The following is a 17428-nucleotide window of genomic DNA, read 5'->3' as shown; positions in this document are numbered from 1 at the left end:
GGTGAAAAAGAAAAACGATTTAAAATATTTAAAATATTGTACAACGATTTAAAATATTAAGTACGGAATCTAATGCAATATATCTGAAAATAAGTTTATCATAGATTATGCAACCCCTGCCCCATTCAATCTCACAAGGGCAAAGTGAAACACAAGAAACAGTACTTGTATAATATGAAAGAGTACCTGTATAATATGCATGGTTTGAACTGTGCTTATTGGCCCCATACGATCACTGGGATTAAAGAGGAAAAACAAACTGAGAGAACTACATCTTACATAGATTGACTAGAATGCAATAAAAATCAGGAGTGAACTATCTCTCACATAACAGCCTCTCAGTTTTCAATTCCTAGGATTAGGAAATTGAATATATAGTCTCCTTATAAATTACCCATTTAACGTAAACCCTAGAGTAACTCCTTAACTTGTGGTCCTCACAACAGGGCGGCTGGTCTTTTCACTTCCTTTTTTTTTTTTGATTGCCCCTAAAAGGAAGATTATGACTAACAACACGACATCTGTTTTAGGAAGGTAAGCACCCATCATTGTCTGCCTCTGTTTATTCTATCCAACACATACTTAACTGTGACCTAGGATGTGGAAGGAGCCCTGAACTCTGCATGCAGGAGAAAGGCACTGAGCAATGGAAGTTGCATTCCATACAAGTCATTGAGGAAGCTTAAGTCATTTTATTCAACAGTGCCAGCTAGATGGCATCACTTGTGGCTTGCTGGCCTTTATTGCTATACAAGTTAAGTTAAGTTTATTATAATTCTGCATTTTTTTTAAGCTAGACAAATGCCTCTACCTGTGAAAGTTGTTAAACACCATGAAACTATAAGTACAACTATTTACTAAATAGATATATGACTACAGAAGATAACTTAGATTCCTAGCCAAAATGGAATCTTTAAGCAAAGGTTTTGGCACTGTGCCACTTTTATTAGGTGGGTAGGTGCAGCAGACTGGGGGGTTGAGTATTAAAACAAAGTTGATTGAATTGTGGAGGTTACTGCAAAATTGCTCATTATACTTACCGCAACTATACTGTAGAAAGGTATGTTTATGTAAAGACAAAAGCACATCTGCTTTGTCATATTGTTTACCTTATCCTTCCATAGAACAGTCATCTTCAAATAAAAACTTGAGATTAGGGATGAGCACTACATTTTTGTGCGGAAATGCATTGTTTCACCAGCAGCCATTTTTCTTAAATCCCTGCTAAGATTTTTGCCATGCATCCAATTTAGCTGTAAAAAGCTTGCAGCTTTTCATTATTGTGTTGACACATCTGACGGGTGCCATGGAAGATGAGTTTGGGTGGAGATGCCAGAGGTGGGTTTTAGTTGTGTCACTTGTGTGTGAATCTTTTCTTGCCTCCCTGGCTCCCAGCTCATCGTCTGTGTCGTCACAGCCCCTACGTCCCCCTTCCATAAGCTAGGGTTATCCAGGTAGAAGATGTACGTGATAAGCACCCCTTCACCGCTGCAACTTACAAAACTTGTCACAACTTGCCACACCATCCACACCAGCCCAACAAAGTTAATCTCAATGGAATTTTGCCTACCCATTGACTCCAATGCATTTCGTCATCACATTTGTTCTTCTAAAAGTGAAAAAGAATACCCTGAATTAATTCTCTCTATATTTTTTGTTTTGGTTTTTAATAGTAGAGGAGGGTTCTGTGCACACAAGGCATGTTATCATGTTTTTCTCCTTGTTACAGGTATTCCTTTAGGGTAGGACTACATGGACGGTTTCAGAGCGATCCGACTCGCTGACACAAAGCTCCTGCTCCAAGTCGCATGCAACAGAAATAAGGTAAGATAGAAATGTCGGATGAAGTCGCATCGTTGATCCGACGCGACACAACTGTCGGATGCAGACGCTGAGCGATGCGTCTGCATCTGACAGTCGTGTTGCGTCGGATCAACGCTGCAACTTCATTCGACATTTCTTGTATCAAAAAATACAACAGATGTTCTAATGGCTTGATGTATAATGCGTTCAGAAAAAAAGGAAATATGCATCATGGAGCAAATATTAGTGTGCTTTATTTTTTTTCTTTTCAGAAAAGATGTAAAAACATTTGTTTTTCTCATTCAATCATATGCTTTCTTACCTTGATTAAAAGAAAATACCTTGAGAATGCAAAGAAACAGATTATTGTTTTTTTTTATAATCCCCGTAAATAAGACAAAATGTTTCTACACCATTTGTTTAAGTTAAGATAAATCGTCAATCGAAACTAAGCAATAAGTCACATCATATGGCAGTTGATGCTTTCTGCAGTACACAGGGAAGTGTCTGTCTTAGAATAAAAATAAGTTTGATCATTAGAAGACAGTCTACTATGCCTCACCATCCAAGTCACAACTTAAAGGAGAACTAAAGCTTAACTAAAGAAGTAGGGTAGAAATGTACATTATGCTTTAGGCTTCTGTACCAGCCCAAGGGAAGACCTTTGACTCCAAAGATGCCCCAGTAGCTCCCCATCTTCTTTTCTGCTGATTCACTTCTCTTGTGAAAGCTGGTGCTGTTAAATTCTGACTTTGTATTTAAGATGAATAAAATAATAGTTTTCTATTACTTTCTGGTGATGTTCACCATACAGCAAAGCAGGCTAAGAAGGAGCATGAAATGCTGATTGAGATAACAGCCACAGGCTTTGTAAAATGCATTGCCATGCATTGTATGAGCCCTGCTGTAGAGCAAAGCATTATTGCGTTGTCTCAAGTAAAATGTACAAAGAAAAAACGGCTGTGTTGGTATTTAAATGGGTTGTGCTTAAAACTGTAAATAAAATAAGACACCCACTGATTTAGTTACATACTGAAATATGCTTATGTCATACATTCAAATAAAACATGCGGATGTAGACGTACTCAAGAACAGTGAGAAGGAAAGAGGTACCACATTAACTGGTTTTTAATTTGGCTAAATATAATTTATAATAAAAACTGTATGGGTTTTAATAAAGTTGCAAGACAGCATGCTTCTCAAGTATACATGATCTACTTTTAGGGGCAGATTTCTAAAGGGCTTGTTCATTTTCAAGTTAACTTTTAGTATGATCTAGATAGTGATATTCGGAGACAATTTGCAATTGATTTTCCTATTTGTGGTTTTTCAGTAATTTAGCTTTTTATTCAGCTGCTCTCCAGCTTGCAGTTTCAACAATCTAGCTGCTAGCAACCATGCATTGATATGAATAAGATACTGGAATATGAATAGGAGAGACCTGAATAGAAAGATGAGTAATAAAAAGAAGCAATAACAATACATTTGTAGCTTTACAGAGTATTTGTTTTTTAGATGGGGTCAGTGACCCCCATTTCAAAGCTGAAAAGAGTCAGAAGAAGAAGGTAAATAATTAAAAAATTATACAAAATCAATAATGAAGACTAATTGAAAAGGTGCTTAAAACCAGCCATTTTATAACATACTAAAAGTTAACGTAAAGGTGAACCACCACTTTAAGGGTCGAATAATAAATTAACACATTTTTTTTTGTGTCAAAATTCACACATTTTTAATCCCCCAATTCCAATGTAAATTTGAATGTGAGATTTATCACACTTTAACCATGGAAACATTTCTAATTTGAATATTTGCCACCTAAAACCTGCCGAGTTCATGTAGAAATCAATGGCTGAGGTTGGTTGAGCCATTTGGAGATGTTAATTAGCCTCAAAGTACGATATGAACAGCACCACAGTTGTAATTGAAGTTAAAATGCCTTTATTGCTCAAGTGACGGGCATTACCGCGGTAATGCCCGTCACTTGAGCAATAAAGGCATTTTAACTTCAATTACAACTGTGGTGCTGTTCATATCGTACTTTGACTGCATTTGCTGGTGGAAAGTGGCCACTGGAGAACTTGCACCCATCCAAAGAAAGTAAGAAGATTTAACAAGGTTGTGCTGACTATTTTTGTCTGCATGATGTTAATTAGCCTACCTGACATATAAGTTTTTTTTGGAGGGAAAACCCGATTTGAATTTTCGGGTTGGGACTATTCAATCAATTATTGGACATTCAAAAGTTTTCTTAACCTCCCATTCGAGTTGTGAGTATATTTGAAGTTATTAGAGTAAAAAAACATAAATTTGACCTTTGATATATCTGCCCATTAATGACCCCATGTTCAAATGGACACATGAGAAATATTCAGGTTTAATACAGGTATGATACAGCTAGCGGAATGGAATGTGAATGCTATAGGAGGTATATATGTATATGGTGAGGCACACATACAAATGTATACATTTTTTATCCTTATTATGCCACTCAAAACAGGACAGATAAAAGTTAGTTATTTTTGTATAAGAATGACTTTGGGGGGGGCTCGCTTTCACATAAACACTAAAAAGGAATGTCCTTGTGCCCAGTTTATCGTTTACATTAGATTCCTATAAATGGTGCAAGCAAGTATCGGTTTGACACATCTTTTGTGAAAATATCCATACGACTAAAACAGAAAGCTCACATTTTTGCCAAAAAGAGAGCTAGAATATACCTTAAACAAATGTGTTAATCCTTAAATCTTGTTAAAGGTCTTGGAGGAAATGTAGCTCTTTAGGCTGCCAGTGTGATAAATAAAAGATTAAATGTCGCCTTTACCTATCATGTGGTCTATTTTTCTTTGCTAATGCACTTGTCCTTTTCCAAAGGACAATATGTTAAGAGGTCTAAAAGGAGCCAAGCCTGTTGGGAAGAGAGGGTGGGAATCTGTCCGGCTGGTGAGAGACACATCTTTTGCTATACAAAAAGTATGCAATGACTGCACTTATGTGTATGTGTGTGTGTGTGTGTGTTTTAAATAATTCCTAAAAAAGGCCATGTAGGAAACAAAAGTAGATCTTCCATCAGTGAGCTCATCACGACGATTCTTTCAGCTGACCTTCACTTCCCCTCTTAAATCAAATTAAAGCTGCAGACAGTTATCCCATTATCGTTCTGACTGCATCTTATTCCCCAGAGGTGTGGCAAGAACTGCTATCCATAGGGGGTTACACAAATCTTTGCAGACCTCTGCATGTTTTAAAAGCTGAGAGGAAGACTGTCATGGGTTAGAGATCTCATGGTTGTGTCTATATAATGGAGAGGACTCATTTTCAAGTGAAAATATTTAAATAATTACATATTCCACAAATCAAGTGAAGGAAAAAAAAGCTCAACAATATAAATAAATAAAAATAAAGTCCAGCTGAAAATACTATATCAGCATCTATAGAGTTGCCCTTTCATAGGCTGTATTCACAATGATATTAATTCTCAGGCTAATGTCACACACAGTGTTTTCTCTCCTTGAAACACAGACTAACTAACTACTGACCCATTTTGGGCTATAAAATGCATTAGATAAAATGCATGTGCAAGTGTTTTTTGTGTGTGCATTTGTGAACTAAAAGATGGCCTGAAAACTTCAAATAAATTAACCCACCAGCACACCCTGACTTCTTATAATAAGATGGTCTGGTGCACAATATGAGGGAGTGGCACCCTCCCCAAGTATACTGGAAAAGAAAATACTGGTACACAAGACTCCATACAAGTGAGGATAACCCCAGCAAGTTTATTGGGATGTAAGGTTTTGGGGGGCACCCCCCTTTGTCAGAAAACACCAGGGCAGTCTGGTGTAAACTTTATGTTACCTTAAGACCTAAGCAGGCGGGTTAATCTCAGAGTATAAACCCTTATTGAAAGGGATAATAATTACACCTGTCCACTAATAAAGGTGTTAACATCTAGAGGGTTATTTATTAAAGTCTGAATTCCAAAAATGCAAATAAATTTAGTTTTTTTCACTATAAAATCCAAATTTTTAGTGGAAAAAGAAACCTCGGATTTTTATCGAGATTTATTATACCCCAAGGATGCAAAAAGTCAGAATTCGAAAATCCGCCATCTCAGACCTGCCAAGGTTGTATATAAGTTAGTGGTAGAGGTCTCTGTCCTATTTGGAACTTTCTGTGGTTTGTGCTGGAATTAGTCCGAAAACCTGACTATTTGGACTTTTTGGCCAAAAGTCCGAAAAATGTGCTTTTTTAAAAAATAACCAAGGTAAAATTTTGGAATCTAGTTTGGTTGGACTTTTTATTTAAAAAGAAAATCTGAAAAATGTAAATTTTGATAAATAACCCCCCTAGTTTTGTGCTTTTCCAGCTGTTGTCTATAAACAACTACCAAGATGCTAGTGGCTGCATAAAAGAGCATATTAGCAGTTGTACTTAAGCAACAGATGGAGAAGAGCAGGTTAGGGAATCCTGATCCATGGAAAGCAGGCTTTCCCCCTAATTTCCAACTTGCTTCAACTGTAGGAGTCAAGAAGCTGTATTGTGTGCTGTTCTGCTCTCTGTTTCACATGAGCTGGGAAAGCAAAGGGAGTTAAAGAAATGTAAGTAATGAGCAATCGTCTTTGCTAAAGGATAAATTAATTTGGAACAACAGATGATGAGATGGAATAAAAACAACCCCTCCCTTTCCCCCCGAACACAGTGTGGAACAGATCAAAGAGCTTGGTTACCTTCACCAGTCTGTATATTCTGCAGTCCCTGTACTATGGCTTTGATCTATTAATTAAGAGTACTTCAGTAGCAGGTGGCACTGATACAACCGCAAGCAAAATTGTTCCAACTTTGTCTTACCAAATGAAAAGCATTTAACTAACAGCATCATTCATCCATTTGCTGGAGTGCATTTGAAGCTAAATAAAGCACCAGCCTGTCTATGGTACAATGAGATGATACAGAAAACAAGGGCCTGATTAATATTGAGTTATTCTACAAAATTTGTCTGGGAAATTGGCGAGAAGAAAAGGCCTTGGAAAAAAGCAGAACTGGCAAATCAGGATGGCTACACCTACCCACATGGAGCAGGAAAAAAGGTTCTATAATATGCAAAAAAAAACAAAAAATATAAATATTTATGTCTTACTGAAGGGGGAAAGTTTTGCATAAATAAAACATATGAGATATGGAGAGAGGAAGAGAGAGAATGTGATCAACCCTTTGACATCTTTGTAATATCGTGTCTAGAACGGTGCCTGATGCTGTTTGTATTTAGTCACTGATCATCTTTCCTTGTAGATGATTTTCTGTTCTGCCTAATGTCAGATCCCTGAGGCCGTGGCAGTCCCTGGACCTCCTGCTGGGCAGAATAACTTTAAAAAGTGAAACTTGAAAAGAACTTCATGACAAATAAGTAGGCAGAGGTTGGAGCTGGCATACTAGGCAGTCTTTATTTGTGGAGCTTGAGGTAAATCCGGCCTCAGGGCCGGGCCAAGCCAACCTATGTTATGCGCACCATAACATAGGTGCAACAAAGGGAAAGAGGAGGGGCAGTTTAAGGCAAGGAAAGGGAGGGACAGAGCAGGTAGTGACAGAGGAGCAAGCAACAGAAGAGGTAGGCGAGACCTGCAGACGGGAGCTAATCCAGGCTAGGCATAAAAACAGGCTCCTGCCCCTCGCCCCCACATTGTTGCGCCCTAGGCAGTTGCCTCTTCTGCCTACCACTAGTTTTGGTCCTGTCTGGCCTGTTTTGGAGTCCAGTGTAAAGGGATAAAGAATCACTGGCACAACGTGGGTATTTCTAGCAGGGAGAACCCTTGCTCGTTTATTGCGGATGCAACGTTTCGGGCGTAACCTCTTTGTCAAGCAAAGGGGACGACAAAGGGGATGACAAAGGGGTTACACCCCAAACGTTGTATCCGCAATAAACGAGCAAGGGTTTTCCCTGCTAGAAATACCCACGTTGTGCCGGTGATTCTTTATCCCTTCACACTGAACTCAAGGTTGCCAATACCTCTTTCATCGAGCACCGGGGATTCGTAAGGACAGGACAGCCAGGGTGTGCGAGGGTAATCCCCCCCCCTGTTTTGGAGTCCATCATTTATATAAAAACTGTTGTCTTCCTACCTTGCTTTACACAATATACCAACATATCCCTTTCTACGGCAGAGGCTGTTCTACACTGTTTCACACATACAGTATATGGAGTGTACATTGGCGTCTCAGTGCTGCTACTACATGAAACCTACTGAGGGGTAACAATTCTTTCCTGACCCCAAGATAGCATTCGGATCAGGCATTGGATAAAATTTGTACCAACAGCTAATTTCATTAACCCTGTTTATCCTCATCTAACCTCTTCTTGAAGTAATCTGATGGATCTCCCGGGAAAACTACTTCAGGGGGACAATTCTGCAACTTCAAGGTCAAAAAAGATTTTTTGAGTTTTATGATGGAATCTCCTTTCTTGTAATCTGAATGCACTTGTGCCTTCTGGAAAGATCTACTGATGAATAAAGTAAAGAGTTTATTGCATGATCCCCTTATATATTTATATATAGTTATCTAATTCACTAAGAGGCACATGTATTAAAGGTCGAATTTCGAATTCATGTGAGTTTTTTTTTTTTTATAAAACTCTATTAAATTTGAATATACTCGAAATTCAACTGGGGAGGGTTATTTCTAAAAAAAAAATGTAATATGTAAAACTCGACCAAACATTCTCGACTAGAAAACTTGCATTGGACTAAACTTGATTTGAGTTTTTTCTCCAAAAAAAATCAAATGTCAGGAAGGATACTAACATGTCTAAATTGGTCTCTGGAACTCTCCTATTGACTTATACATTAACTCGGCAGGTGGCAAAAAGTCAAATTTGAGTTCTTAAAAGGCCAAAGCGTGATAAATCTTGAAATTCAAATTACAACTCGAATCAAGTTTGGATAATTCACAATTCGAATTTGAGAGTTTTGACCAGTTTCAATTTAAATCTGCCACTAAAGAAGACTTGGACACAGCAGGATTATACTGCAATATTTGTGCATTTATTCAGGTGTAAAACACACACACATTTTCCAGTATAATCTTTCTGTGTCCAACTCTACCCATTTAGTGAATTGGTTTAATCCAGATGTGCTTTTAAACAAGGCACAAAAGGGGGAATACTGAACAGCTTGACCTTTGACTATACAATTTATACATAGATATCATTCCCAACTTGGCCAGTCTTTCTTCATAATTAAGAGTTTTCACCTCCTTAAACAGCTTAGTATTCAGTTTGAGCACTGGAGACAATAACGGCACAGCATATTCTAGACTGAGCCTTACCACTGTTTTTGTAAAAGGGAAGAATCTCCCTCTACTCCCACAAATGTATATCACTCAATACAGCTTTTACCTCCTTTGCACTTGCAGCTTGCTTGCTACAGCATAGTTTATTATCCACCCAGGGCCTCCATCATGGATTTAACTAACATAGTCTCATTAAGGCATTAAGTGGTTCGCATTGGTTTATATGCCAGGTGCATGACCTTACATTTATCAACACTGAATCAGAGTATTGAAGAGAGGTGCAGCAACTACCAAATTGGTTCCGAATTAAAGTATTATTTATTGGTAAACATTTGTCACTCTCCCCTCCCTCCACTCTACTAAGGTGCACACATATGTACGTTTGCATTTGGGCTTGTGCGCCTGGCAGAGAACTGGGGTGGCCAGCTGGGTTACCTAGGGCGCCCATTCAGCTTGGCTGGCCCTATCCCTGCCCTTAATCATAGGCATGCCAAGGATCTAAGGAACCTTGTTGATTGTGTCTGTAGGAGACCTGACCGCTATAGAGTGAACTGTTAAAGGAGTGTATTCCAATTAACTCTGGCAATGTGTCTGAAGCTGCCCCTTTCTTTCCTTCATATTAACATTGAATATCATTTGCCACATAACTGCCCAGATCCTGCTGCGAGGATGCCACATAATGGATGGAAATAATTGTTCTGCAAAAATGTGTCATCTGCAAAGACTAATACAGTGAAACCTCGATTTTAAGTACCATGATTTTAAGTTTTCCTGCGTTTTACTTTTTTTATTTGTGATCCTACAAATTTATAATGCATTTCAATGGATGCATTTCCTGGATTTTACATAAGGGGCACCAGAAAGACAAACCCGGCCCTGTGTATACTATGTGATTGACAGAGAGGACTTGCACATGCTCCCCATAGTGTAACATTATTGCTGCAATGCTTAACCCTTGTTATTAACACAATAAATATTTTATCCCATAGTAAAACCGACCTTTCAGTACTTGAAGAAAAAGTTGTTTTAACAAATTTCCCCAATTTTTCCCAGATTTTAAAAACTTTTTCTGGTCCCCTGAAAAATGTAAAATTGGGGTTCTACTGTACATTACTTACAACGCCCACCCCAAGTCACTAATGCATAACAAATGTAAGTGGACCCAATAGAGAACCCTACAGCACCCCTCTAAGGACCCTACTCCAAGTAGTTAATGTACTTTTGACAACCACCCTCTGTAAGGTTCTTAGTGGGGTCCCTCAGGGCTCGGTATTGGGTCCAATTTTATTTAACTTGTTCATTAAGAAATTTTTTCCCCCTCTGAGGCAAATTAGAGAGGCTTCAGATGGGTTTTTTTGCCTTCCTCTGGATCAACTAGCAGGCAGATAAAAAAAAAAAACTAAAAAGTTGAACTTGATGGACGTGTGTCTTTTTTCAACCTTACTTACTTACTATGTTACATAATCCCTTGCCAGTTTCCTAGCCTTGTGAAAATAACATTTAGCCAACAGATCTTTGTCTATAAAGCAGACATGAAGCAAAACTGGGTTGAAGACAAAATAGATGCTGCAGTTGGGAAGTGAAAGTGTTCGTGTGACCCTACCTGACTCACATGGCTGACAATCCGATTGGACTTTTTAATGGGATGGATTGGAACAAAATCTGCTTTTTAGAGCCCTTTTCCATAAACATGGTTGTCCTGACTAAAAAACATCAAAAGAATGTTAGAATACTGACCACTTCATTGGGCAAGTTCTGAAGGTCATCAAACGGTGTCTCCAAGGTATTGGTGTCTACATTCAAAAACACTACATCATCCAGACTCATCCCTTTCACCTTCTGCAAAACAAAAATGATCAGGTGTTAGATATATATTGTACAAAAGTAGACAAAGGAATGTGGAATTTAAACACAACAGAAAATCTGATTCTGAAAAGCACTTGCAGTTTCCCTTCTGTTGTCAAACAGATACAGTACAACCAATTACTGTTATTTCAAGAGTCATCATACAAAGTTATAATGTTGCTGAAGTGTATCTATACCCTCTGGTGCAAAAGAATCTAATATCTACGCCCCTTTATCACTTTTAATACAATTTAATTCAACTTATGTTATGTAGGATATTTAAATAAAAAAACTGTCACTGGTGCTTAAAGGAAAAACATTTAATGATTTACTTGCTCCTGTTCAGTCTGTCTGTCTTAAAGTGATACTGACACTAACAATTTTCTTTTCAAAATATTAATCTGCATTAAAAGTTACCTATAGGTCATGTTGATCGTTTTTCGCTGTAAGTAATTGTTACTTGATGTTCCTAAACCTGACTGTTGTGATGCAATTGTTGGGTCCTAGGGCATACGATTGGATCTGCAAGATATCACCCACCTCAAGGTGGCATTCTAGACCCCTCCCTGAAATCTTGAACTTCCCCTCAAGCTCAAAAAAGTGAGCATGTGGGGGAGGGGGCAGAAGTGGCAAGCCAGAGGGGCCAAGATCACCCCTGCCTGTCCAATGTGCTCCAATAATTATCCCTCAAGCAATATGACTAAGGTCAACGTGTGTGTAAAATATTTAAAAACAGTTCCACTTATTTCAAGTCACAAAAACACCTGCGTAAAGGAAGGGTTGATTTGCATTTTTATGATGTCTGGATGAAGTGTCACAATGGTGGGAGCAATTTGATCAGTTAAGTAGTTATATGAACGCTCAATATCTTAAGCTGGCCATAGATGTTGAGAGTTTTAAAAGATCAGATCCTGATCGTGAGACCACGATCTTCTCAGAATGATCGTACGAATTTACCATCAACTAAAAAGACCAATTTGGCAGGAAAACAAAGGGGAGCTGCCTGCTTTGCCCTGCAAACATAGATTGATTGCACTGGGACCGATAAAGATTTTCTGACCTGGCCGATCAATTTCCTGCCAGATGTCGGCCGAAAAATCGTAAGATGTACGATCGTTCGAATCCCACTAACCGCACGATAATTTCGAAGGATTGGTCGGACTTCCCTAAAATCGGTCGTTCGGCAAGAAGAATCGTCGTGTCTATGGGGAGCTTTATTTTCTTACATGGGAGCAAATTTGTGAAACTGTGCTTAACCATAGCAACAAATTGTAGATTGTAGTTTTTTTCTTTAAAAAATTCTAATTGCATTAGGTGGATAAAAGCTATAAAAACTGCACTGGTGTTGATTTGCTCCTAGATCAGCCTTAATCTCATCCTTGTGATAAGATTAAGAACAGAAACTGATATTCTATAGTCGACAATGAAGTTGTTTGTTTATTCTGCTGAAGACTTTATAGTTATGGAACTGAAAATAGTGACAATCGGTAAAATGGAAAAACAAAACAGTGAGGAAACACTACGAAAGTTGTAGCTGAGACTATTTATTCAGCAATAAAAAAAAGGCCAAACACAAGGTATAGAATTTTAATTTTTCATGGTCCTTTAATGCCTCATTTAAGTGGGGTTGGGGTTGAATTTGATGGAATGGATTCACCCTATATCCCACACTATTCAATTGTAACACTTGCAAATGGTATATGGATGAGACTCTTTGTTTAAGGTTATATTGAATTATTTCCTGCTGTTCATATTGTCTGATTATTCATATTGTTGCATTATCACTGTATTATTTAAACAGCCTCATTGACTAACGGTTGCTGCATAAATGAATATACCTTTTAAAGAATTCCTGACATCCATTCATCTCTATCTTTTTTTAATGCCACATATTTTTTGTAATGCTCTAACTACAAACTGAGGGACCAGCCATGAGGGGTGTGGCCCGTGCTATACCCTAACCTGGCATATCAAGGGTTAAACCCCATTCTGATCTTATACTATCGAAATAGTATCGAAGCAGCCCATTTCTACACTGATATAGGTGAACTTTTGTACCTCTGTATAACGATCATCCTCAACAGTGTTTTAACATAATATACATAGACAGCAATTAGATGGGGAACAACCTGAAGCATTTTTTTAACTGTGCACCACTACTCTCATTATGCCTGAGCAACACCAACTTCTTTCTTCAAGGATTTACACAAAGGGAAAATACGTGGCAGTAAGGTTTCAATTTGTTGCATATAAACATTCTTTGTATCTTCTTCTTACTATGATTATTATTATTGTTATGAGTTAAATGGGGGCTTCAACAATCAACTAACCACAAAAAATCCATCTTTGTGTACCTTGGGTATACTGCATTTAGGAGGAATGCCGGATTGTGTCAGCCTAAACTTTCCATGGTAAAGTGAGTTTGTTTTATGAAGCCTCTATTCCCCAGTATGGACTCTGAAAAGAAGCAATGCTTTAATCTTGAGGAAACAGGAGATATGCAATACTCAGCTTGCTGTCTCGCTCAACTCGCTGTCTCATAGGGGATCTCAGAAAGGAATCTGAGACCAACACAAAGATTTTTAGAGACTTCCAGGATGTTTCTTAAAGGATCTCAAGTTGCAAATGTTGCTTTAAAATAGTCAGAATATAGGCTCAGTCAGCTTTTTGATTTAAATCTAAATTTGGGCACCTTATCCATATAGAAAATAATTCTTGTAATTAAAGTATCTCCATGGGAGTGATCTAACTGAACAGATCTTTGTTCTGTACGTTTTGTGGAGGAATACATCTTCAACCACTGATGAAAATGATTAACTGCATAAGAAAATTAAAATGGAAGATTAACATTCCTTACATATACAGGTATGGTATGCATTATCTGGAAACCCATCATCCAGAAAGCTCCAAATTACAAAATGCCCATTCCCCATAGACTCCATTTTATCCAACTACTCCAAATTTTTCAAAATGATCTGCTTTTTCTTTTGTAATAATAAAACAGTACCCTGTATATGATCCAAATAATTATCCGAGATACAATTAATCATTATTAGAATCAAAGCCAGACTATTGGATTTATTTAATGTTTACAAGATTTTCTAGTAGACTTAGGATGGTATGAAAATATATATATATACACAATCCAAATAGTTCAGCACACCATTAGAAAAAATCAACCCAGGTGCTACCAATTACAGCTGCATACAAAATCCAAAAAGATAAGGTGCACACTGTGATCCTTTGTAGATTTTAAAAAGTACATTTTATTAAATACATGTTAAAAAGAGGACCTCTTTTTAACATGTATTTAATAAAATTTACTTTTTAAAATCTACAAAGGCCCAGTGTGCACCTTATGTTTTTGGATTTTATATATATATATATATATATATATATATATATATATATATATATATATATATATATATATATATATATATATATATATATATATATATATATATTCTCATAGAATGACATACAACTAAAATCAAGTAAAACATCCTTTTAATGAACAAATAAGCAAGTGAAGTGAAGTTTGTAGTGAAGCCCCTGTCCTCATTAGGCATCCAGACTGTTACATGGAGTTGCTCTGTACTACAGCCTTTATGTGTTCAGAGTAGCAAGGTCAACAAATGCATGCATATTCAATTATATGGGTCTAAGGGTAAGCATGATTTCGGTATAAGCCTTTCAATGCATTTTTGACAGTTTAACATAAATCATATTATGCCTTTTTTCTTTTAAAAATGAAATATGACCAAAATTAAAATACCACATTTGTTTTGGCTTTTTCAGCAGAAATATTTTTAATTTCTAATGTACAGGTATGGGATCCATTATCCAGAAAAGCCTGTTATCCAGAAAGTTCCGAGTTACGGAATGGCTGTGTACCATAGACGCCATTATAATAAAACAGTACCTTGTACTTGATCCCAACTAAGATATAATTAATCGTTATTGGAAGCAAAACCAGTCTATTGGGTTTATTTAATAACTACATGATTTTCTAGTAGACTTAAGGTAGGAAGATACAAATTACAGAAAGATCCATTATCCAGAAAACCCCCAGGTCCCGAGCATTCTGGATAACAGGTCCTGTACCTGTACAATTTAAAAAAGAACCAAACAAACTTTGTATCAGAACCAGTGGCATAAGTATAGAGGAAGTAGACCCAGCAGTCGCAGGGGGGCCTGGGAAAAAGGGGAGTGGGTCATGCAAGAGTGGGCGGATTCCAGGTGGATAGTGGGCTGTCAGGGAAAGGAGTGAGCGGGAGGATGAGGATCGGAGTGCGCTGGGCCCCTCAGAAGATTGTTTTTGCAGGGGGGCCCGACACACTCTAGTTACGTCACTGCCCAGAACAGGTATTTCAGCCCAGGGTAGAAGGTAAATGAGGGCTGATTTTGACTTTCATTCAGTTTCAGATGCAGCTGCAAGGTTGCCAGACACAACACACAAAGTAACCATAGTCTGAAATATTGGCACCTGATCAGAGATAAATTAAGTGAAGAGAGGCAGAGGGTAATGCTGAAAGACTGCAGCATCCTACACGCAGAGGAGAAGAAAAACGACTCTAATAAACACAGTCATATGAAAAAGTTTGGGAACCCCTCTTAATTCTTTGGCGGTAGCAGCTTACTTTTAATGTATAACATGCCTTATGAAAACATTAGTATTTTAGCAGTGACATACAATTTATTGGATTAACAGAAAAGATGCAATATGCATCATAACAAAATTAGACAGGGGCATAAATGTGAAAAGGATTAGAAGTCAGCACTCACACTTAGGGAATAATGGACGGTGTGCAAGTCTGTGGTGGCCACCTCCACCTGGTCCGTAGATACAATCAGCAAACAGACAGCACCACACGTTTGTAGTATCTTTAAAAGGCCTTTATTAAAAAAGGGCTTATTCCTCAGACAGAATTACAATAGCGACGTTTCAGGCGCACAATCGCCTTTTCTCAAGCTTGAGAAAAGGCGATTGTGCGCCTGAAACGTCGCTATTGTAATTCTGTCTGAGGAATAAGCCCTTTTTTAATAAAGGCCTTTTAAAGATACTACAAACGTGTAGTGCTGTCTATTTGCTGATTGTAGGTGCATAAATGTGGGCACCCCAACAGAGATATTACATCAATACTGAGTTGAGCCTCCTTCTGCAAATGTAACAGCCTTTAGACGCCTCCTATAGCCTTTGATGAGTGTCTGGATTCTGGATGGTGGTATTTTTGACCATACAAAATCTCTCCAATTCAGTTAAATTTGATGGCTGCCGAGCATGGACAGCCTATTTCAAATCATCCCATAGATTTTCCATGATATTCAAGTCGGGGCATTGTGACGGCCATTCCAGAATATTGTACTTCTTAGGGTCGTTGTCTTGTTGGAATATCCAACCCCTGCATAACTTTGTGACTGATGCTTGAACATTATCCTGAAGAATTTGTTGCAATTGAGTTGAATTCATCCGACCCTCGACTTTAACAAGGGCCCCAGTCCCTGAACTAGTCACACAGCCCCACAGCATGATGGAACCTCCACCAGATTTGACAGTAGGTAGCGGGTGTTTTTCTTGGAATGCGGTATTCTTTTTCAGCCATGCAAAGAGCTTTTTGTTATGACCAAATAACTCAACTTTTTGTCTCATCAGTCCAAAGCACTTTTGTTCCAAAATTGTCTAAATGCGCTTTTGCATACAACAAGCGACTCTGTTTATGGCGTGAGTGCAGAAAGAACTTCTTTTTCATCACCCTGCCATACAGATGTTCTTTGTGCAAATTGCACTGAATTGTAGACCGATGTACAGATACACCATCTGCACCAAGATGTTCTTGCAGGTCTTTGGAGGTGATGTGTGGGTTGTCTGTAACCATTCTCGCAATCCTATCTAGCACCCGAGTGTATAAATATGACATGTGCTCGTATTAACTTTACAAAATAAGTACAAACATCCACATATTCAGCTGCTGTGCTGAACATTATATCTAATATCTTGTATTTTCAAAGACACTGTTTTAGACTCAAGTACATGTATAGAAAAGCATACAATTGCAGTCATATCCCTACTGTCTGCTATACATGGCTAATACATGAGTGATCACTGTAGTTAAACTGACACTATTACTAGTGCAAAAAGCCGTGCCCTTGAATGTGCTGCATTTCCATGGCTAATGGCACAATGCTTGTGAAACAGGTTTTTGTTTCTTTGAAGCTATTTAATGGATTGTTAAATACAAATCTTTTTCATGAAGACAAATGTTTTTTTTTTGATTAATATAAAATTGGAAAATAAAAGCAATACAGGCAGCTGTACGTGCCTTCTAATAGGATCCCACAAGTGACTCTGTAGAACCTTCTAAACTACAATAGATAATACAGCTCTTATCCTCTGTAACCGATGCCTTTTTGCTGAGCAGAGCAGTAAATGGATACCTGCATGTATTAATTATGTATTGTGGACTGCAATTCAGGCAATTTATGGAAAGCA

The 17428-nt window shown here is 37.9% G+C and overlaps 1 protein-coding gene across 4 annotated transcripts in view; it reads right to left on the bottom strand.

Moving 5' to 3' along the window:
* The window catches only part of dennd1a.S (DENN domain containing 1A S homeolog), a 486461-nt gene that overhangs the window by 164752 nt on the left and 304281 nt on the right, over window positions 1-17428 (bottom strand). For all 4 annotated transcript variants that reach the window (XM_018232034.2, XM_018232036.2, XM_018232035.2 and 1 more), the window contains exon 12: window positions 10828-10929. In XM_018232034.2, the coding sequence (XP_018087523.1) occupies window positions 10828-10929 (102 nt within the window). The remainder of the gene's footprint in view (window positions 1-10827; window positions 10930-17428) is intronic.

This window comes from Xenopus laevis, chromosome 8S (assembly GCF_017654675.1).
Source record: "Xenopus laevis strain J_2021 chromosome 8S, Xenopus_laevis_v10.1, whole genome shotgun sequence".
NCBI lineage: Eukaryota > Metazoa > Chordata > Amphibia > Anura > Pipidae > Xenopus > Xenopus laevis.
Note: the sequence above shows the minus strand (reverse complement) of the source record. Positions and strands in the feature narration are given on the sequence as shown.